General features: G+C 34.2%; 1 protein-coding gene across 1 annotated transcript in view; it reads left to right on the top strand.

Annotated features, from left to right (window-relative positions):
- The window catches only part of EYA4 (EYA transcriptional coactivator and phosphatase 4), a 316,619-nt gene that overhangs the window by 236,272 nt on the left and 55,059 nt on the right, over positions 1-25,288 (top strand). Inside the window, 5 exon segments of the mRNA XM_044003487.1 lie at positions 5,173-5,239; positions 7,239-7,381; positions 7,521-7,664; positions 9,197-9,276; positions 12,530-12,695. Coding sequence (XP_043859422.1) covers positions 5,173-5,239; positions 7,239-7,381; positions 7,521-7,664; positions 9,197-9,276; positions 12,530-12,695 — 600 coding nt within the window.

Genomic DNA, 25,288 nt, shown 5'->3' on the forward strand with positions numbered 1-25,288 from the left:
TATTTTGGATACCTTTTAAAAATTAACATTGAAACTCATGACAATGAAATAATTATAGGTGGCTTTGGCGGTAATTATTGTACATAAAATTTAATTAATTTAATAAATGGGTTGTGCTAGCCATAAACATTATCCCTCCACCATTGATAGTTAAAATAATATTAAAAATTACCTTCTACCCATGACTCAGAATGTAAAATTATCCATTTGATTCTTTCTAAGTAACCTTGTTTCCTCTCTAGGTTTTTTTTTTAATTCCTCTTTGTAAGCAGCTGAGTGAAAAGTATTAAAGGTTAATGGACTGCAGGGAAGCACATGTTGTTCGCATTAGAACATTAAATTGGATAGTGCTACCTTCAATATTAACACATCAAGGAGAATAATGGTATAACTGTAATTGTTTTCCCATTTTAAATGTAAATTCCTATGTAACTCCCAGCAGGTTGGTAAATAAGTTAAATTAGTCAAAAGTTTTACAAAGGAAAGTTAAAATACTTTGCTAATTTAGTTGCTTCTGGGAGGAATGGCTTTTACATTGCCTAAGAAAGTGAATATTTAACACATAATGCATTTAAGGTAATAGGATTTGGCTGGGTGCTGCATATGTGGGTGCTTGTATCTTTATAGAGTAATATGTGTGTGTTTTTTTTAATCTGGTTACAGTTTGTTGTGAAAATTTAGATGCATTTTTAAATAAAAGACAAACATTTTATAGCTAATAAAAATGATATTCATCAAATTACAGCATCAAAATAAGTGGAGACTCACTATACACATTCATACATATATTAATTAGTGGCAGAAGCACTATGAGAACCAGTCCTCCCTACTCTAAATGTAATGTTCTCATCCATAGATTGCTCCACATAGATAATGTTAACTTGCCCAGAACTCTGGAAATTTGAGATCAGTCCTTTCTCCATCATTTACTAACTGCAAACTGTGGCAAGTCATTTAATCACTACTTGCTTCAGTTTCCTCATATGTAAAATGGGAATAATAATAGTACCTACCTCCCAGGGTTGTTTTGAAGACAAAATGAGCTAATGTTTATAAAGTACTTTGTAAACCTTGAAGCAACATATAGATATTAGTTATTGTTAAAATTGCAGAAGAAAATTCTATGATACCAAAATGCATTAAAAGTAGATGCCAGAAAATCAATTAAAATTTTATATAAACACAAAGATCAAGAATACATACATTCAAATAGTATAAATCATGTATGTATTAATCCATTATGTTTCTTACTAGCCCAATAAGCAATTAACTGGGCATTTTCTACTACTCAACAACATTAATGAATATTAAACCCAAGGCCTTACAAATATGTATGCAAATAATCTGAAGGAAAGGAAGGATAGAATTATAGAATTGATGATGTAATTAAATAGCATCTTAAGTCAAAATGATATAAAGCAGGGAGCAGCTTGGTGGCACAGTGGATGAAGTACTGGCCTTGGATTCAGGAGGATCTGAATTCAAATTTGAACTCAGACACTAGACACTTACTAGCTGTGTGACCCTGGGCAAGTCACTTAAACACACACACACACACACATATGAGGCAATGAAGGTTGTTATAACATATATGTGTGTATGTGTGTATATTGTATACATCTCTCTCTCTCTCTCTCTATATATATATATATATATATCTATACCTATACATATCTCAATACAATCCTATAATAACATTATTTATCAGAATGTTTTCTATGGAAATTAAATAATCCAAAATACTCATTTTGCAAATGGTGAAAAAGGGGCTCAGAAGGTTAAAGGCAGTAGCTATGAATAACTTATTAATAGCTCAATAAGTGTTAATTATCAGCTTATGAATAGTTCAGTGGCAGAACCAGGTATCCTGATCCCTTAATCAGGTCCTTTCATTGTTATATCATTCTATATAAGATCATATTACAATTGACAGATAAATGTATATGACCTGATGATGCATTCAAATCTAATGTTCAGCATATTTGACCATTTCTTTTCAGTATATTTCCCCATTATAATTTGGTATCACAACACCAAGATATTTAGCTATTTATTCTGAGGATGATGACTCATTTTCATAGTACTTTGGGATTTGTGTAGCATTTTTCTCCTAACAGTTCCTTGAAGTATGATAGGTATTACCCCCATTTTACTTATGAGGAAACTGAATTACAGAAAGATTCAGTGAATTTTCAATGGTCATAACTCCTTTTAAGTGATGGAGTTAGGATTTATATAACAGTGAATTTGCAAGACATTTGCCTCCAAAGTTGGAGAAATTGTAGAGAATTTATTGGATTCATTTTCAGAACATATTAGTCAGGGGATAAGTTTAATCACTTTATTTGAGAGTAAGGAATGTCATTATATCAAAAAAGAAGTGTGAAGGCAATGGTCAGTGCTCCAGGGCCAATCACTGGCAAATATGAAGTAAAGACATTTTCTTAAAGTCACAATCACTATTGTCAGAATTATCTGAGTGCATTCTCAATTTAAACAACTTATCCAAGTAAAATTTTTCCTTGATATATTAAGTCATACTCCTACAATCACATTAATCTTAAGACTTTTTATTAGTTACCCTTATGTCTGGATGCAATAGAACAAAATATATTTGCTTTTTTAAGATTATATATAGTTTTTTTTAAATTTTTTTTAAGTGAGGCAATTGGGGTCAAGTGACTTGCCCAGGGTCACACAGCTAGTAAGTGTCAAGTGTCTGAGGCCGGATCTGAACTCAGGTCCTCCTGACTCCAGGGCTGGTGCTCTATCCACTGTGCCACCTAGCTGCCCCGATTATATATAGTTTTTAATCCATCTAATGACACTTAACATACAAACATCTTATTTTTAATGAGACAAAAGAAAAGTTAACTATTCAGATCACAAAGAAATTGGTGATATTTTGTATATTTTAAGTTAGATTGTTTATAATTAGGTCTTCTTTGAATCAATCAAAAGGCATTTATTAAGTATTTACTATATAAGTTGATACATATAGACAATTACAGGGTAGGTGAAGATAGCCTTAGAAGGGAAGCATTAGTAGGTAGGGGTGAAGGAAAGAACTGTTGTAGAAGGTATTGTTTCTTCTGAGTCATGATATTACAATGGGAGCATTTTTATAATGGTGTTTAGATTCACAAACTAAGCAGAATTCCAATAGGGAGGATTGCTGTGATATATGTAGATGTTTGCATATATAAACGTGTACTATGTTACTGATGTCTTGCATTAAAAAAAGAGTAGTTCATTTAGCTGTTGTTAAATTTCTATCCATCCATGCTAAAACTTCATATTTCCCAAAGCTGAGAAAATCTGATTTTAAGACACATAAATTTCAAGTTTGCCAAAATTTAGCCATTGAGACAAGTGGGTATAATGATGTTTCATCTGTTTATATTTTTGGTTAAAAATGGCAGAGACAAAATTAGGGGAGGGTTAAAATTTTCTCATGTGACTCGAATAAGCTCAACTTGAATTTTCCACAGCATACTGTTATGTGATATTTACTAAGTGCCCACATACACATAGCTTTTTGTTCTTAATGAGATTAGTTGATAACCTTAGATATTTAAGTGCTTGATAATCAAGAGGAATCTGAATAATGTAATGGTTCTTTTACTTTGAATTTTATAAAAAATCATTTATTATTATTCTTGTTTTGCTGAAACCGTTACCATTAAATCAAAACATCATTGACTGATAATTATTTATCTTTCAAATCTGACTCAAAAAGTTCTTTCAAGGGTAATTTTTGTATCCTTGCTTTAAAGCTATTTAAAATCTCCATTAAAGCTTTAGAAAACAAAGGGGGAGAAGTACCTTAAATCTGTTAAATTCTGTATGCTTATAAATCAATAGATCATAAGGACCCTTAATGATATTTGGATGGAGAAATATATCATGTTCCATAAAATCGTTTGGAACCTAAACCTATTTGTCACTGAAACAATTCTGAAAGTTTGGTTCTGGTATTATTATGAACAACTTAGGAAGGATTTAGTACTTTGAAGTATAACTATGATTGATTAGACTAAAGTAATTCCAGTGCTACACTGTGTACTACTTTAATCTTTTTGAAAAGTGAATGAACAGCAGATGGCCTAATAAAGACACTCTGTATGTTTGCCCTGTATGGATTTGCTCTGAAGGGATTGGTTCAACACTTTAGTGTACATATATTTGGAATACATCTGTCTTAGTCAAGACAGATGGTTAAAGGAAAGAAAAACTTCCAAACTGTTGGAATTAGTCCAGATTGGGGCAGTATTCGTTCATGAAATATAAATAAGATCTGGCTATCACACTTTAAGCACTTCTGTGGAAGAATATTTCTTTTGATAGGTTAGAGATACCATGGTAAAGATGTCTACTGCTATATTATTAAAAGTTCGTACTTCTATTTTTAAAAAATGTTACCATTACTACTACATTAAAATGTTAAATGTATGCTTATGGCTAAAAAATGCTCTTCACTATCCTCAACTACTAATTCCCTAGCTAATGATTTCAAATGAAAAGGCAAAATTGAATATAACCAAATCAAAACTTGAACATTAACAGCTTAACATTTGTAAACTTCTATTTGGGGGAGGGAACTCAATGTTGGAATCAGTATACACATGAAGCTGTTCACTGTTCTTTCATTTGATATTGAAATCAATATTTGTGATAAATAATAGCATTTTCTATTTGTGAAACTTCAATAAATTGCTGCTATAGAAATCTACATTGACTTCAATTATTTGTCCATGTTGTTGCTTTCAAAAAACACTTTTTGGGGGAAGCTAGGTGGCTCAGTGGATAAAGCACCGACCCTGGATTCAGGAGGACCTGAGTTCAAATCCGGCCTCAGACACTTGACACACTAGCTGTGTGACCCTGAGCAAATCACTTAACCCTCATTGCCCTCAAAACAAAACAAAACAAACAAACAAGCAAAAAACAAAACCACTTTTCCCCTAGGAGAGAAGCTTACTGGGGAGTTTGAATGCATGTATTCAGTGTTGCTATTAAAAACCAATAAGACAAAAGAAATTTGAAGAGCAAATATACTAAAGTAAATTGAAATAGTAATACTTATTATTCCATTAAATTGTTATCATGTATCTTACTGAGATATATTTATGTTGCAACTTTTCATATATTATTTTTTTGTGTGTGTTACAGTAATAACAAGTAGTGGCTACAGTCCCAGATCAGCACATCAGTATTCCCCACAGCTGTATCCCTCCAAGTAAGTGATCACCATTTTTTTTTTCTGGTGTATCAAGGCAAATAACAAGAATTATTTTATGATTTTACAAAATCTCAATTTATATGCAGCAAATGACAGATTGTTTGGTAAGCTAACTAAAGATGAAGCTCATCCAGTGCTATCTGGGCAGTGTTATTTGTCCATATTGTCATAAGAAAAGTAATAAAATCTGGTAGATGATGCATTTCTTACCAAAACAGATTCAACATTGGCCTACTATATTCAGTTGAATTAAAAGACACAATGTTTAAGCAAGCATAAACATCTCTTTAGTGACAAGTTCAGACTTAGGTGTATGAATTACAAACATTTTGGTGAATAGCTTAACTTTTAAAAAATATTATTGGACTGAAACATGTCAGATTTTTAATTATGCTTCATTCTCTAGGGAGAGTCCATATTTTTTTTGTTTGGTCTACAACTGGTTTGCCAAATATTCGGGTATTTCCATGTATAGTGAGCTCTAACAATATTTAAGAGGTAGTCAATTTGTCTGGAAACAAGACATTCCCAGGCTTGGGATTTTATACATATATGCACAAACATATCAGTATAAATTCACTATGACTATTTGCTAAGGAAGTAATAACATGGCTAAATGAAAGTTGTCATTTTCTTATGTATGAAGGATTGCACAATCAAATAGAGTCATTACCTTAAGGGGGAACAGAATAAAGTGAAATACAGTTCTTTTCCTTTTTCTTTTGTCTTACACTTCAAGTATTCAGTTGCATTTGTACCTAGGGAATGGAAAAGTTAGGAGAAACAGACTTTGGGGTTAAACATAGCTGGAGACATAGCCACGTGACTTCATTCCACAAGGCTTTTTGACATGCCTTCATTTGAGGCAATTTATCATAATGCAAGATTAATATTACTTTTTTTAGTTTAAGGATATGACATTGTGATATATCTCCACACAGAGAGATATCCATACTATTCATATATCATCTATAGGAAGTTTTTATATGTAAATCATTAACTTTAATTTTTGTTTTAAGCAAACTGAAACAGTTGAAAAACTGTAATATTTTCATTTTAGTGACTTTTTTAGAATTTAGAAAATAATTCTAACCCAAAGCATAGGTAAAGAGTTTTAATATTGCAGGTGAATAATACTCTCATTAAAATTTACAGTGTAGTTGCTTTGAACTTTTCGACTAACATTTGATGTATTAACATAATCAAAGTTATGACCAAAATAGTGGGAAGCATTTAAGGAATTACAATGTATGATCATGACCATATCCCTCAGTCTGTGCATCAGCTTCCTGTTCTGTGAAGATGATATACCACACATACTTAGTATGAAGAATTATTAAGTCATTGCCTATCCTGGTAATGCTTTCTGAATGTATACTACGATACTTAAGTCAGACAGAAATAAGTATTTTGAGATTTTAAAGAAGAATTCTATTTGTAAAATATTATCTAAGAACTAAAGGGAAGTTTAGATATTAGCATGTCCACCCACCCCATTTTTCAAAGAGTAAACTGAAACCTAGAGAGGATCAGAGACTTGACAAAGATTATGCAGCTCATTTGGGGTAGAGCCAGGACCAGAATTCAGTTCATCTGACCACAAAATATACAATTAAATTATGGATTATTGTTATTCAGTCATTTCAGTTGTGTCTAACTCTTCATGACCTCATTCAGGGTTTTCCTGGCAGAGATACTCTAGTGCTTTGCCATTTCCTTCTGCTTATTTTATAGATGAGGTATCTGAGGCAAACCTGGTTAAGTGACTTGCCCAGGGTCACACAGCTAGTAAATATCCGAGGCTAGATTTTAACTCAGCTCTTTCCAACTTTAGGCCAGTGCTTTATCCACTATACCACTTAGCTGCCCACATTATGGATAGGGAGACAGATTCCCATTTGGAATTTTAAAGTTTTTATTATTTAAAAATTGATAGTCTGTCTTAATGAACATACAGTCTTTGTTGCCACAGTAATGCTATTTTTCTGATATTTAGGCCCTATCCACACATTCTTTCTACACCAGCAGCTCAAACAATGTCTGCCTATGCCGGACAGACTCAGTATTCAGGAATGCAGCAGCCAGCAGTGTACACAGCCTACTCACAGACAGGACAACCTTACAGCTTACCGACTTACGGTATTTTATATCTTATTTCTGTTCTTTCATTATAAGCGGGAGACTGATAGTTGGTAATTTTATTTTCTTGTGCCGTCTGCAACAGAGGATTTCAATAAGTTTATTATTAAATTGCTTTGAACGTTAATTGCTCACCCAGATTTAGGTGTGATGTTGCCAGGCATCAAGACGGAAAGTGGACTTTCACAAACACAGTCACCACTACAGACGGGGTGCCTCAGTTACAGTCCAGGGTTTTCTACCCCCCAGCCAGGCCAAACACCCTATTCTTACCAAATGCCAGGTGAGTAGCTATGTGCTTAAACACAGTAGAAGATGACTTCATAGGCTGCAACTGGAAATAAAGTCTACAATAGGAGAAATGTTCTAATGGTATTTGCAAAAGTTCATCACATAAGGCAAATAATAGAAATATGAGGAAAAGCTTTAAACATGCCTTATGAAAACTGATCTATTCTAAAGTTAAAAAAAAAAAACTCATTCAAAGTATATGACATCACCCTGAGCCCAAGTCCAGACAAAGTACTCTCCAAGCCAGTGATGACAAAATTATCCATTCAGTCAACACTGTCAGTGTCCATTATGGCCCTCTAAAATATTCATAGCAGAAATCATTATTTGTTTTACTGCTTACTAAGTCCCAAATGCTTTTTGTTAGCTTCAAAATAGCAACTTTGAGCAAATGTTTACAATAATCAGTGAATATTGATGCATATGGCTTATTTTACCTTGCTAAAAATTTATATATCATTTTATCCATAAGTGTAATATCTGATAAGTATAATTTTCCAAAATTGTTTTTTTCTTTTCACAAATATACAACTCTGTCTTGTTTTATAAATACCATTTAATTTTTATTTTGGTGTCTAAAATCTCTGAGGATTTTTCCACCCATTTTTTTGAGAGAGGGTATTTCTGATTACTATAAGGTAATTTTTAAAAAAACTGGTGGGAAAGTAGAAATATTGTTACAACAGACTTTTTTATGTTAGTTTTGTATTTTAAAAATCATGTTAAAAGAGCTACTAATTTTTTACTGATTTCTCTATTCTATACTCAATTCAACAATTAGTTAATTAGGCTTTAAAAAGTCAGATCGATTTGACCATAATTAATTATTTTAATAGTCTGCTCTTTCTCTCCCTTCCTCTCTCCTCCATTTCTTCTCCCTCCCTGCCTCCTTCCCTCCTTCCCTCCTTCCCTCCTTCCTTCCACTCTCGCTCCTCGCTCTCAGCTCTCGTCCTCCGCCTCCCCCTCCCTTCCTCTTTCTCTCCCCACCTCCCTCCCTCTCTCTCTCCTCTAAATTTGTCACTATTTTTGGTTCCACACTTCTTAGTAGACAAGAGCCACAAAAATGATTAATTGGATAAAGCATGCATACTTCATGTTTGTAGTCAAAATGAATATAACATACAAATATATTTTTATATAGAGACAGTTTTATGATTTGTCATAAACAATTTCAGCTTGAATCAGTAGCTTGGATTTACGTATTTTAGGGACTATGAACCCTTAGAGCCTTGAGGGATTTTTGACTGATAACACAGAAGAATTTCCAAATGCTCATCTTATGAATACTAGTTCTTTACAAAATAGACACTATATATTGATATAATAAAGCATATTCTAAGATATTTTTAAAAGTTTAAATGTAGAGAATAACACACCAAAGTTCAAAGTGTTTCCTTTTCTTATATAATAAATGATTACAAATAATCATTGATATTTTAACTAGTTTGTGTAGTTTTTAAGTGAAATATTTTCATGTATGTTATAAGAAATAATTTTAAAACATAATCTATTCTTTACTTCTAGGTTCTAGTTTTGCACCATCATCTACTATTTATGCAAATAATTCTGTTTCCAATTCAACGAATTTCAGTAGCTCACAGCAGGTATGAATTTTTCTAAAAACCTTTTAATACATATTACATGTTTCATAAAAATTCTTCAGGATATCAAAGCTACATATTGATGTTTGATTTGCCTTCTTACAAATGACTTTTCAGCACAATAAAATGTCTGTTATTCAAAATCCTAAGGAATGATTTTCTTCACAGTTACAAAGCTTTTCATCCAAGAATTTCCACTGTTAAGATCCCAAACTCTGTTATTTTATTGATTTCAATTCAAATTTTCGGGGGCAGCTAGGTGGCACAGTGGATTAAGCACCAGCCCTGGATTCAGGAGTACCTGAGTTCAAATCCAGCCTCAGACACTTGACACTTACTAGCTGTGTGACCCTGGGCAAGTCACTTAACCCCCATTGCCCCGCAAAAAAACAAAAACAAAAACAAATTTTCCCAAAATGCATTATATAGCTTCTTGACATCTTAAGTACTGAATACTGACCATAATTTAGGCTTTTTTTGATATCTCAAGATCATTCTAAATATCATTTCTTGTGCTAGACCATAACACCATAATAACCTCATCATCAAAGATCTCCAGAGTTTTGTGACTTTTGTTTTTCTTTTTGGATCCTTCTATCTTCTTTTAATATATTATTTTAGTTCTTTATTCATAATTTTTGTGCTACAGGAAACTTTAAGTACCTTCTAGTCCAATACCCTTATTTTACAAATATGTGCATTGAATCCTGAGAGTTGAAGTGATTAAGGCCATACAAGGAAGAAGTGGACCAAGGTCCTTTGTTTCCAAAACCAGCACTCTCTTCCATTGTCTCATCCTATGCTGGTGGGCTACTAACTCTCTGTCCTCAGTGGAGTTTGAGTGTGTGACTTTAGCATTCCTCCCCATTCTAATTTGTTGCTACTTGTCTTCCATGAACTTAGGAGGAAAAAAGATGTTCAATTTTGTTAGAATTGGGGTAAATCTAGAGTTGATAGACCCAAAATGAAGGCCTAAAGAACCCTCTTTGTGAGGACTTAAGGAACAGTCTTTGTAAGTATAGGGAAGTTTTGATATCCATTTTGTTTGTGTAAAGGTATTTTGTTTGTTTGATTGATTCCTGACTCTCGGAATACATAGAAGCTGTCAAAAACCAGAATTTTAAAACAAATAATTACCATATACCAGGATGATTAAAAAAATATCATTTCATTAGCATTGGTAGTAATTATATCCCAGTTAAGATTACATCTCATTCTATACTCAGTAAATGGTTTTCAAGAGTTACTGTAGCTTAAAATTTCACCACATTGTGGTCATCTTGATGATGAGTCTCTCCAAATTATCTAGGCTAGTACTCAGATGACAGATATCTCAAGCCAGCACTCACGTTTTCAGATTTTTGGTTTGTTTGTTTCCCATCTTGGTACAAACTGCCAGAGTTTGTGCTTTGCTGGCATGTACCCAGAAAACCCAGGGTATCCTCCATGTTAAAGTGAAGGATTGGAGCAGGCCTTTACTAGAGATTTCACTTGACTCTTGTGTCATTAATGCCATATTAATGTATTTGAAATGCTTCTTAAGTATTTCTCCTTCCTACTAACATAATTATATCTATTGCTTTTTAAGGAATTATTTTTATTAATGAAAAGATAATTACAATAACAGAAATTATGCATATGAAAAATATTACGGAACACAAGTATTTAGGACATGGTCAATGAATTGACTTGTTCTATTTAACTGTACTTATTTATTAAAAGAGAAGCCTATGTTTTGTGATTGTGGTTGTTCTTGCTATTGCTTTGTTTTTGTGGGGGTGTGAAAATGGGGAAGGAGAGGCACATGGAAATTAGTTGATTAAGCCAGTAGAATTCTAAGAAATTTAGGAATTTAGTGGGGCTAGCTAAGATAAATTCTATGTAGTTGGCAACTATGGAATGATATCTTTGGAAGAGATGATATAAAATGAAAGGAGTAAAAATTAAATAATGAAAACACAAAGAATTAGAATAATTTAAAATGTATAGAGTGACATTTAATTAGGTTTTCCATATATACTGAGGAATATAATATATTCAAAATATAACTTTAAATCCAAGTGTAAAATGATGATCAACAAATAATTATAATAAAAGAGAAACTTACCAAAGAAGCTTGTTATCACCCCACCCCACACCTTTTTATTCCATTGATATATTTTCCAATTTGAGAAACAACCAAAATCATTCCATTGGCTTTATAGTCAAAAATTAGGATCATTGCAAAAGTAGCCTCAGAAAAATAAATTTGAACATTCATGTGTTTGCTTAATGAAACAAAGGTGTACTCTAATTGCAAGAGTTTAAACCTGAGGAAGTCTTCAAACTGGTCCTCTCATTCATCTTTTTTCGGTCTTTCTTTTCCCCTATCCCTCCACCCCCATCTCTACTCTACGTCCTCCCTGCCAACCCCCCCCCCCAAAAAAAAAAAAAAAAAGAGACCAGGAGAAGCCTAAAGTGTCTATGTGGAAAGTGAGAAAGGAAGTCACATTTCTTTGTATGGATAAGGACATAAGGTATTTGTGGATGGATTATGCAGACCCTCAGGGCTTTTTAAACTTCCTTTCTTCACTCTCTCCCCATAGTCTATTAGACTCTTTGCCCAGGATAGTTAAATATTTTTGACTGTGGAAGATACTTACTAAAAATATCATTACTCTAGCAGGCTTAATTTAAAATATAATTACATGGAGTAATAGCATCCATTTATATAACACTTTATAGCTTTCAAAGTATTTTCCTCCAACATAACCCTGTTAGATAGATCTTGTAAAAGACTAATACCCTCATTTTACACATGAGAAAACTGAGGCCCAGAAAGGTTAAATAACTTGCCCATGGTCACTCAGGTAGAACTGAAACTGAACAGGTGGATCTTCTTGGTAGACATCCATTGTTCTTTTGATTCTACCCCCTGTTCCCCTGAAGTCAGTCAGTGGAGCCAAAAACGCAAGTGTTTATTTGATTGCTTAGGACATCTCAGATACTGTAGTGGTATCCATGCAATAGAAAAGAGTCAGAGGAAAGCCTTCAATATGAGTATCATCTATGGAAGATTTATAGAAGGGTGCAGTCACTGCCCAGAGTGACAAGATATTGAATAGATGATTGTTTGTACCAGTATAGGAAAAACTAGATTCCAGATTCATTGAAGTATAACAGGGATTCTGATTTCACTAATGTAGTTCGGTCTTCTGTACTTACGGTGCATATGGAAATCTGACTCCTGATCAGAGCATTTCAATTATCATTTCAGGATTATCCCTCCTATACAGCCTTTGGCCAAAACCAGTATGCACAGTATTATTCAGCATCAACATATGGAGCATATATGACTTCAAATAACACAGCTGATGGAACATCTTCATCCTCCTCAACCTATCAGTTGCAGGAATCTCTCCCTGGACTGACAAGTCAACCAGGTACAGATCTCCATTCAGGTGAAATACTTTCATATATTTTGTCTTGTGTACAAAATGTGGGAAATATTTCTAAATGGTGGCTGAAATCATTTGGATGGCTACTCTGGCTTTGATCTATGCTGGTGCATAAGGTCAGAAGTCACGATTCTTTCTATATTTCAAGAGGGTTTCATTTCATTGAGCAACAATTAAATGAGATTGTAACCATAAAAGTGACAGCATAAATACGAATCTCAGTTTTTCAAAAAGGAACAGACCTTTCAGCAAATCAGTCAGTCATAATTCAAGATGTTTTCAACTGGAACTAGTGGTCAAGTACATGCCCTCATCTGAGGAAATGGTGAAGCAAGACAAATTGTAGGAAGAAGCCTACTCCAGACAATCAACTAATATTTTGGCAAATTATTCTTGTTAACTAGGTCTAAGATTTGTTCTTTATATGATATAGAAGAATGTAAGTGCTTTTAGTACCTTTTAAATATGCCACCCAAGGGAGGAGTTCTGGTTCTTTATGGCTCTGAGATTAGTAGAATAGTTTCTTTGATGACCTAGCATACAATGTTATTTTCAGAGAATGTAACTAATAATGATTTCATGCTTATGGGTTTATCTATTTCAAGCACACATTTGGGCCACCCATTATTTTAGCTATCAGCTATTTCCTGTATTTTGAAACTTTGTGTTACTTGTAGAGAATAAGTGCATATCTGTGTTTGATCAGTGCATATATCTTTGATACCAGTAAAAAAAATCATATATATGTTAGCTCTAGGTTTTTTTACTATGGTATTTTAATGAAACATTATTTGTTGGTATATAAATATTCCAAATCATATGTACAAATAAAAAATGTGAAAAGGGTTTTATTAAATATATTCAACATGTTTAAGAAGGATCTAAATTATATCTGCTTCCTCTCCCTAACAGTTTTTTTTTATTCATTGAATAGCAACTTTATATTTTACTAATAGGCTCAAGTACCTTATCCATATTATATCAGTCTCTGTCTGATCTTAGCCGAAGAACTAAGTCCATGATATCATGGGAGGAGAAGGATGAAAATTTCCCAGGAAGAAGCAGAACAGGAGTACTTCAAAAATCCAAGCCATAGTCTTCAGAGGGAGAACTATGTATAAATAAGTTCAGGAAAATAATAGAGATTAAAAATATAGAGAAAGGAGAAAATCATGGGAATTAGCTGATTAAGCCAGTAGGATTCTTAAAAAATTAGGAATTCATCAGGGCTAGCTAAAATAAGTTCTATGTAGCTGGCAACTTATGGAATGATATTGTAACCATAGTGCTTTCTAAAATCTTCAAATGCTTCAGACATTATATAGTTAAAATATATTCATAGTAACAAATGCCTTCCTATATCATTTGCAAATAAATACTTGAGAGGCAAATGGTGGTATTTTGGTATATATGTTTAATGACCAGCTCTCTGAATAATGTATATGTATAAATATATATATAGATATATTACACAAATACATATATAATACACATACACAACATGTATACATACATATACATATAGATCTGTAACACATTTGTAAATTTAATTTATTGCATTATTAACAATTCTTCAATTAGTTTCTTAAAATCTAGCAACCAAATAGAGTCCTAAGTATTTGTATAATTTTCAGCTTCCAAATTTTAGTAACTGGTTGTACAGTAACAGGTATGGTTCCAGCATATTCCTGGTTGGGGGAAAGGGAGGACGTGACTAATGTATATATGAATATATGCAATTATCTTTTCTCTACTGCCATCTGTAATATTGGAAATGCCTTCTAGCTAGGCTCTGCTGTGCAATGGAATTTTTCTACTTAACAACTGTGTAACTAAAAATTAATGTTTACTTAATTATAATATTTATAATAAGCATTGAAATGTAAATAATTGAGTAGAAAGGAGGAAATAGGGATAAATAAAAAGTGCCACTCTTGGGTTCAAAAAATCAGTTTTACAAGTATAGGATGAAGAAGACATGACAACTAGATAACAGTTTCTGCAAGAAAGAAAAAGAAAAGAAAAAGAAGAATTTTTTTTTTTTTTAGGGAAATGAGGGTTAAATGATTTGCCCAGGGTCACACAGCTAGTAAATATCAGCGTCTAAGGTGGGATTTGAACTCGGGTCCTCCTGAATTCAGGACCAATGCTTTATCCACTGTGCCACCTAGCTGCCCTGAAAAATCTATTTTCTAACCACAATCTCAGTATGACTTAATAATGTGACATAGCAGCAAAACAAACAAAAACCTAACACTGTCTCAATCTGCATTGAGAGAGCAATATGTCCAGAAGAGAGCAAATGATAGTCTCCCTATATTCTGCCCTAGTCAGACCAGATCTGGCATACTGTGACTACTTCTGGTCAGCACATAGTAATGTAAGGGGCTAAAATTCTAGCCATGATGTATAAAATCTAATGAATGCGTGCCCCAAATTAGAAGCTTTAGCAAGAATTTAGACTTTTAAATATTTATTAAAGTGCAATCAGAATTTGGTGAGAGAGAGAGAGGTAGAAAATCTAGCTATCTGTAAGGTACCCCAGCATCCAACTGTAATGGGGGAAATGGGATACGAGTTTGGGTTAGGGGTTGGGGTTCTTAGGAATTCCTCTTTAAAGAATTACACCTTCTTGCACACAAAAGTAGTTAAAATAAGATGGTAGTCTATTTAGGGGCAAGAGAAGGGAAGGGTGGGGAGGGAAACCATGAAAGAAATCCTTGGACTTCTCATGGGGAGATGGGCACATAGCACATGGCTCAGAGGTACCAATCTCCTCGAGCAGGAGACTAGCAGGTACTTTTATAGAGACTGATGCGGGGAGGGGTGACCATTTGACTGTGGAAAGTTCCTTTAGTGAGGGAGGACCATCCCCCACTGATGGTAGCTGGGGGAATTGGGTGAGGAGTGGAGGACCATCCCCCACTGGTAGTGACTAGAGGAATTGGGTGAGGGGTGGCTGGAGATCTCTCTTCAGGACACAAAGGCCCAGCCACACCCAAATTTATCTCCCCAGGGGTAAGGGAGACCAGAATGAAGGGTGGAGGTCCCAAAGCTAACTCAGTCCAAACTGGTTCCGCTTATCTCTCTAGGCGTATCTGTCCTCTGGTTTAATTTCTCAGGAGAAGATTCCTTGATGTGCCCCAGAGAAACTTCTGGGGTGCTCTGCACAACCTCCCCAAACCAGGTCAGGAACCCAAGAGGCCAACCTTCCTGGGGCTTCTCCCAGAAGCCTCTGTGAAAACAGGAACATGGCTCTACACACACACACACACACACACACAACACCACACACACACCTCCAAGCTAATTGGCTGGTAACTTTGATTGACAGGACCCATGAAGCACAACATCACTTCCTGACACTGAACTGACCTTCAAAACCCCAGAAAAGGTCACTTCCAGATGCTAAAGTCACATGGTTTCTAAATCACATGCTTTCACCTCATGGTGGAGCTTCCCTGTAATTTATTTCCCAGCAGGGGGTGCCATTCTAATTCTCACAGTAAGAACATAGATAAGTTGGAGAATGTCTGAGAATTACTAAGTTGGAAAGATGGGATGCCATGCTATATAAGGATTATTTGAAGGAATTGAAGATGAAAGAATTTATTGAGAAAATGAGATTAGACTTGTTTGAATTGACTCCATAGGAATAACATATAGTACTTAGTAATGGCTAGGAAAACAATGGGTAGAAGATTCCAATTCAGTGTAAAGAAAAACTTTCTAACCATTGTTGTTCAGTTGTGTTCAACTCTTACTGACCCCATGGACCATACCATACAAATAAGACAAAACCTCTTAGACACTGTCAGTACTGGTTTACAGAGCAGAATTAAAGACAAATCTAGGAAAGTGTGTTTAAGTGAACTCTTTCTACCATCAGTTGAACACAGACACAGACATAGACACACACACACACACACATATACACAACACACAGAGACAAACATTTTCTGTTTGCTTACTGACCTAATATATGTAAAACGCTTTGTAAAACAAAGTAGTATTAAATTTTTAGCTGCTATTATGATCATTGTTATCATTGTTATTATTCCTATAATGGGGCAGATTTAATTGGGAAAAGTAAGGTTGTTTTGTTTTTCTTAAATTATAGTGTAATTGCAAAAACTCATTTTCCTGATATACTTAAAAGGTAAACTTCTATTAAGCAAAGGACAATTTATTTTAGGTTGAACATTTGGTTTATATTAACAAAGGCAAGCAGCCCAGTGTTTTGAATACATATTTATGGATGTATATATAATGTACATATAAAATGTATGCTTATTCCACAAATATATGCATATATAAATATATGTATAAATATCTGTTAATAAATACTAATATATGTATACACATATATAAATGCATAGGCATACTGTTCAATGCTATAGAATTTTATTTCATGAAAATTTTGGTGACTTGAACTTGAAATTTAAATGATAATCTCTTTGGGTTGTCATTATTTACTGATTCTGAGTTGCATGGTTAATATAATTTTGAAATCTAAAGGCTCATTATTTCCTATTATGATTTTAAAATAGAGTTAAACTATAAACTAGTTATTTCACTAGAACTCATTTAAGACATTTTCTTATCCAACCAAAGACATGTTATTTAATGAGATAATGCTATCAAAAAAATTAAATTCTGCATCATGAACCTTTTCCCTTGACTTAAATGGGAATTTAGTATATAGATTTGAGGGAAACTAAAATGCTTCCACTTTAATATAAATGTATATGTTACAGTAAAAGATGAAAAAAAAGGGACTACATCTACATTTGTTTAAAAATAAATACTCACTACTGACTTCTGTCATCTTTAATATAGAAACATACCTTTTGTTCAATAAAAGACAGCTGGTCATTCTGATGTCGAGATTATCCTAATGAAATTAAGTCGGATGTAAGTACCCAGAATGTACAAGGTGCAGTTATTAGTTACAGTACTGATTAAAGGATAATTATACACTCATGTACTGTGTTGGTTTAAGAATAAGCCTAGGGCAATTGGTAATGACTAATAGTAGATGGAAATTTCAAATAGCATTGAGTTATTTATTTTAGCTATTAGGCAGTTTTATGAAAAATTTAAGGAAATTTGACTACAGTGATTAAGAACAGCCCTTTTAATTCATTATCTTTATAAAGATTTTTGACTGCTATTAACATGAAACATCTCATAGATATTTTAGATTTCATAATATATTTTGTTAAAAAATGAAGATCAAAATGTTAAAAAAAACAAAAAACTAGAGAGGGATTTTTTCTAAGTTCCATTTTGTCAAATGCACTTAAATCTTTGAGATTAGGCACAGTTAATAATTTGGAAAAAATTTGCTTTTCACCTGAGGACCTCAATTCACTTTATAGCACATTAGCTAATTAGACTTCAAAGTATGCCAAGAGAAGTAAGAGATATAGTGAGATCATTTCACTCTGCTGAAATGAAGCCCAGTCCCTTGGACAGGAACACAATAACTGTTAAAGAGCCCCTTGCTATCTTACTTTAGGACTGTAATGAGGAAAGTGTGCTGCTAAATCTAATTGAAATATGTTATGATTTTGAGAGGATGAACCCCATTAATATTCTCTATCACTAAAGGTGATAATTCTGAATTCCAATGCAATTTTAATTCCCCCCTATTCTCACACAATATGTAAATGTGACTTGGCAATTACTTGAGTTGGAATTTGCAGAGACACTGGAATGACAACTTTCACTTTGATAGAAAAAAAAATGTGTCACCAAATGTTTAATGACTAGTTGAGCTCAAATTCCAGGCTTTATTCTCTTATCCAAAGAGATGACAGAACCTCCAGCAGGTCCAAAAAGCCAGTATAATTCCACTTGGGTTAGCTGCCTTAATTTGTTTCAACTATCATTTTGACGAAGAAATAACCAGAAGTAGATTTATTTGGCTTCTTTTTGACGTGATAGGTGTTCTACCTGTTTTCTAGTACATTCATAGCATTCTTAAATCTGCTGTCCTTTTGTTACTCTCCACCATGAATTCCACATGTCAATATAATGGTCGTAAGATACCAGAAACCTCTGACTCATTAAAATTCCAACCGCCATTGAGAATCAGTAAACTGTGCTATTAGGAAGTATTAAAGATTTTTCCTACTGCTCAGACACTGGTTCTCCTGACAACCACCTTCTTCCTTCTACCCAATAAGCCCTGATTTTGTGGCTTTGTTTTGGGGTAGATGTTACCTTCAGATTACTCGATTCAGGAAATTTTCAGGAGTCTATTGAACCTTCCTCATTGTAGTGATCATCTTACATATACCTCCAGAAATGATTATCTACTTCTGTCTCTTTGTAATGTTATTGGAACAATGCTATGGTGATATCAGGGACATTAAAAGCATTAGTTTAGAAAGACCATAATAGCTGATTTTAGGGAATTTTCCCTCAAGAATATTTTCAACTAAAGCTTTTAACTAGCAATGCATTTAATTTGAATGAATATTTGTATTGAACAAATAGCATTTTATTTATAATGTGAAATAATTTTGTAAAAGTTAGCAAAATATATATCCTAAGCTATGGTCTAAAGGAATAATAATGAATAGAGGGCCAAGCTAAGAGTCAGGGAAGACATGGGTACGAGTGTAGCTGATGTTGTATCACTCATGGGTAAATCCCTTCATTTCTCAGTGCAGGTGATGTAGGCAGCTAAGACCAAAGAGATGACGTGATTTACAGACTGAACTGTTGCACACAGTTGCTGAACTGTATTAGTAGAAGTTAACATTCTAGTTCTTCACGTGTGGAATCACACACCCAGACCTCTCCCCATGACAACAAAGAACTAAGCAGACATATTTGTGACCAGTAATTCATGTAAAAAGAGGAAGAGACTTCAATTAACTTTCTTTTTCAGTACAAGTCTCTGTCAATTGGGAACTTGAACTCATTTGTTATTTAACGTTTTTAAATGTTTCCTGTGCCACTGTGAAGTTTAATGCCTTTCCCATGGTCACATGAAGAAGCAAATATCCATTCTAGGTAAATCTTGAATGAGGGTCTTTCTTCCTCCTGAACCGATCTATCCACTATGAAATATTGCTTTTTTTCTTAGATTAACAATTTTAAGGGGGAAAATGCTATGTATTAGGGCATTCAAGGTCAATTTAATTTACTGGTCATTTTTACACAGGCATGTAAACTGGGGGGAAAATTACACACTGGAAGAAGCTGGTGTGCACACAGTTGTTTGCATGTTGTCTTTCCCATTAGATCATGAGCCCCTGTAGGACAGTGAATATTTTTTTGCCTTTCTCTCTAGGCTCAGTATTTACAGTGGCTGACAAATGTTGTAGTTCTATTGTTGTTATTGTTCAGTTGCTGGCGTTTTTCTTTCAGTTTTGTTGATTGGGGTTTTCCTGGCAAAGATACTGGAGTAGTTTGCCATTTCCTTCTCCAGTTCATTTAACAAATGTGGAAACTGAGGTAAACGGAGCTAAGTGACTTGCCCAGGGTCACAAAACTAATATCTGTAGCCAGATTTGAACTCAGGAAGATGGTTCTTCTTGACTCCAGGCCTAGCACTCTATCCACTGTGCCACTTAGCTGCCCTGATCCATAGTAGGTGCTTAATAAATGTTTCTGACTAGCTGAATAGTGATTATGAAGGATCTTTCAAAAGAGTAACTCATTATGAGAAAGTCTATCAAATAACAAGTATTTATTAAGCACATAATGTGCCAGGTACTATGCTATTAGGTCTTTGCGATACAAATACAAAAGTGAGACAACCCCTGCCTTCAAGGAGCTTACAGTCATTGTATTGCCCTGTAAGATGGTTCATGATGTTGGTTCTGAGTAGCAAATAGTGTTTAAAAAGAAAAAAAATTACTAGCTTCCATAATACTGTCACAACATCCAGAATGTTTGCTCCTGAAAAAAAATTATATTTAATGAGTTAGAAGTTAAAAAGAGAATTCTAATCACATGGAGACAGAAGGAAGTTTTTTGTTTTTGTTTTAACAAATGTTCTGTTAAAACAGCCATGAGCTTCAAAATATTTTCAAACTACAGTACCTTACAATATTTGCATGTAATTTTGAAAAGCTACCGGAGAAGGTAATGGTGATTTCTCCATTGTAATAGTGTTTAGGCTAGAAGTTGGAAAGAGTTTGTTACTAGCTTCCACTTAAACTGTCTTCTCTCTATTATATTTTTAATATTCCATAGCTGATTATTCTTAGATATAACATATAAGAAATCCACTGACAAAATATTTGGTGAAATGAATCTTTAAGAAAAAAGTCAAAAGGGTTGTATACTAGCTTCTGGTATGTTTCTAGTGACATGAGAGCTAATTATTCAAAGTTACAACAGTTCATTGTTTGGAAAAGCAAACAAGTAAAGATGATTTCTGCAAGTTTTAAGAGTAAGATAAATGGATATGGATAAATGGATCTCACTTTAAAAGGACTTATAAGATAATGATAAGTAATATAATTAATACAAAAATAATAATTGCTACTTTGGGTGCCAAAACAAGTATACCTAGATCTATAACATTATTTTTGGTGGACTAGATAACTGACCTTTCTGGTTATTTTTCCTCTGTGTGAATCAAATTTGATTAAACTTTGAATTTCAATTTAAATAACTAGGGTTGAACTATGAAAATTACATTTCAGAGAAGAGTTTCTTATTTTATTAGTATTATGTAATTTAATTTCATAACTGCTTTTGCCTTAGCAATCATTTTCAGTTTTTTTCATGATAGAGTTGATAAAATTCTCCAAAGAAAAATTACATGATGGAATTGAAATAATATATTTAGGTAACTAAGGTAATGTTGCATTTAAATCTCATGGCAAAAATAATTTTAATTTTTACCTAAACTTTTAAATATTAAGATAAGCTAGAAGTGAATTTTATAAAAATAAATATTACACATATAATTTTTCAGCATAGGGATTTTCAATAGAAACATATTGAGATCCTACTCACTGCGTCACATATTTTAAATTGATTTTGAGGGGAATATTATACAAAAGAAAAATGAAATGGACAATACTCTCCAGGACAAAATGTTATGCTATAGTGACTTTTCCCCTATGAAAAAACCATCTGGGACTAAAAGTATTCTCCATACTTGGCAACAGTATAAGATTTGTCATATTATACTTTTCCATCCCCTTTTTGGTGCCTTCTTTCTTATTTCATCTTTCCTTTCACCTCTACATGTGCCTTTATTTTCTTTTTGATTCATTTGCCTCCTTGCTCCCACAGAATCCCAACTCACCTTCTACCTTCCCAGCAGTTCATCATGGTTAGAATCATTCCTTCCTTTCCTATCAAAAGTTACAATGTGCCCCATTTCCCTATAGTCCTGCCAGTTGATTGGCTAGCTAATGTGACCAACTGATTTGTGATGTGATATTAAGTCATCACATCCACTTCTCTAGTAACAGTGTCACCTTAGTGTCTTGGTTATAGTCTCATGGACCCAATGGTCTAGTTTCTTATCGATATGGTTAGCTGAAAAATAAATTTTCATGATTTTCTCATCAATTTTACTTTTTAAAAAAATATCAAAATATAATTTTGTTAAAATGGCTAAACCTCAACAGTAAACATATCATTAACTACATTTGATCTTTAATTGATCAAAGCAATATTCAAGTAAACACCAAAGGCATATTTTTCTAGCTTCCTCATTGATCTCTAACATGTAAATTGTGCTTTACATTCAATCAATAAATCATCAGTTGTTCAATGTGCACTATGTGTAATGCACTATACTGAGCACCTACCATGTAGCAGGCACTGTGCTAAGCACTTTACAAATATTATTTCATTTCATCCTCACAACAACAACCCTGGGAGTTAAGTGCTATCATTATTCCCATTTAACTGATGAGCATAGCAGACAGATGTTAAGTGACTTGTCCAGGTTCATAGAGCTAATAAGTCTCTGAGGCCGGATTTGATCTCAGGTCTTAGTGACTCCCAGCTCTATCTACTATACAATCTAGTTACCTCTATACCCATATGAGGTAGAAAGGGAACTGGATTTCAAACACAGGTTGACCTGGGTAAACCATTCACTCTCTATGTTAGGTCTGAAGGAGCATCATAGATTTAGAACTGGAAGGGACCATAAAAATGACCTAATCCAATCACCTCATTTTTGCAGATTAGAAAACCGAGGCCTGGGGCAGCTAGGTGGCGCAGTGGATAGAGCACTGGCCCTGGAGTCAGGAGTACCTGAGTTCAAATCCAGCCTCAGACACTTAACACTTACTAGCAGTGTGACCTTGGGCAAGTCACTTAACCCCAATTGCCTCACTAAAAAAAAAAAAAAGAAAAAAAAAAGAAAACCGAGGCCCAGTGATATAAAATGACTTGCCCAAGGTCATGTAGGCAGTAAATGAAAGATGCTGGGATTAGACTCAAGGCCACTGACTCCAAATCCAGCATTCTTTATCCTGTACCACTTTTGAACTTGGGCTTTGGTTTGACTTTGGGTACGTCACTTTGCTTGTCCATAAAGATGAAAGGTCACATTAGAAGACCTCTAAGGTATCTTCTCAGCTTTACCTTCTGTGATTCTCTGATGGCAAATGTCATGTTACTTCTCTGGGACTCAGTTTTCTTTATCTGTAAAAGTAATAATCTAAAGAGTTTTGCTTGCTAGATTCTGTGGTTTGCAGGAGGGACCTTCTTAGTTCAGATTTGATGTTTGAATGATCAAGGCAATGCACAAGTTGCTGAATAGTTACAAAGAAGGAGGCTAACTTTGAGCTAACAAAGTGAGTATATGCAACAACAACAACAAAAGACACAGTGGCACTTAGCTTCTCTGACGGCAATCCCTTTCATCTCCATCTGGGAATGTGTCTGGTCAGTAGGTCATCAGGATATGGAGACTCTCTTTTCTCTGGCACCCACCAAGTCTGAGGAGCCCAGAATAACAAATAGTTGGGCCTTTTTATGTCTCCCAAGGAACCCAGAGCCTTCAAGAAAGCATAGGCTGAAGGAACTTAGGTTTTTCCGATTATGTAGTGATTTTGTTTTTCTAAGACTTAGAATCTATGTGATAAATGTGGAAAATTTAGTTAGCTTAATACTCCTGTAGGAAACTTATAGATGACCAATGGAGACTTTTCGTCTGTTTTCAGTGTCCTTAAATGAGAATACTTGGTGGCTTTCTACTCTACACATCCCTAACTCTTCCTTTCTTGTGCATGCCACTATTTCCTTTGCTGTAAATCCTCCTTTCTCTCCACCTCTCTGTGTGCCTACTCACCACCGAGTAGGCTTTCTCCATCAATAATTATAGTTTCATTTCACTAAAATGTACTAAGGAAGAGTTATAGATTAATAGTTGTGATACGTAATAAAAAGATGGAGAAAAAACCATCTTCAGTGAGAACAACAGGTGGCTTTTCACAGTTAGTTGCAAGCTTTCTAACAGCTGTGTATATTCTCTTTTAAAAGTAGGATATATCACATATTAGCCAAGGATTTCTGGTATGTATTAACATGGAAATCCACATAAAGCCACTTTCTGAAAATGAAATTTCATCTAAATTGAAGGTGACTAAAATTTTATAAGGTAAAATATATTGAAATAAAATCATTAAAATGAAATCTCTTTTAAAATTATGCTGCTTCTATCATTTTAGAACATTAGTTCTAATGAATGTAAAAAATCACATTTATATATTGGCATGTTTTTAATTCTGTCTTCTCTTTCCATTCCTTTGTTACCCATTATCCCTCATTCTCAGAATCCTCTCATCTTCACCTCTGTTCCTTGGAACCCCTGGCTCCCTTTAAGGTTCAGCTCAAGTGTTTTCTCCTAGAAGAGGGCTTCCCTTATTCTTCCAGGCTTAATGCCCCATCTCTTGTCCTCCTGCAATTTTTGCACTTACTTTGAATATATTCCATATCTATTTATCTCCACCATGCTGTTTCCCTCATTTGACCCTAACTTACTTGATTTGTTGCTGTCATTTAGCTATTTCAGTTGTGTCCAACTCTTTGCGACCCCATTTGGCGTTTTCATGTCAAAGATACAGGAGTGGTTTGCCATTCCCTTCTCCCACCCATTTTACAGATGGGGACCTGAGGCAAAGAGAGTTAAGACTTGCCCAGGGTCACACAGATAGTAAGTGTCTGAGTCCAGGTTTGAACTCAGGAAGATGAGTTCCAAACTTTAGGCCCAATACTCTGTTCACAGCACCACCTTGCTGCCCAAACCTCCTTGATAGCAGGGATTATTTCATTTTCCTCTGTATCCCTAGCACCTATCACAGTGCTTAATAACTGCTTGTTGAATTGTCTTTACTTTGGCAATCTCTCCTACAATACTGAATGGACAAAGTATAATGAACGCAGTGAAATTCAGAGGAATAAAAAGAAGTCATGTTTGAATACTGTAGGTCATGAAAAATGCATGGTTGTGCACAGGATGATGGGTGTGTTAATAAAAAATAAAACTTCTGCTAAAAATTTCCATATATTTCCTACCAGGAAAAATGTTCTTTTCTCCTAGGTTCCATTGCACAAAATTCCAAGTAAGAGTGAGTGTAGGA

Source organism: Dromiciops gliroides, chromosome 4, assembly GCF_019393635.1.
Source record: "Dromiciops gliroides isolate mDroGli1 chromosome 4, mDroGli1.pri, whole genome shotgun sequence".
Taxonomy (NCBI): Eukaryota; Metazoa; Chordata; class Mammalia; order Microbiotheria; family Microbiotheriidae; genus Dromiciops; species Dromiciops gliroides.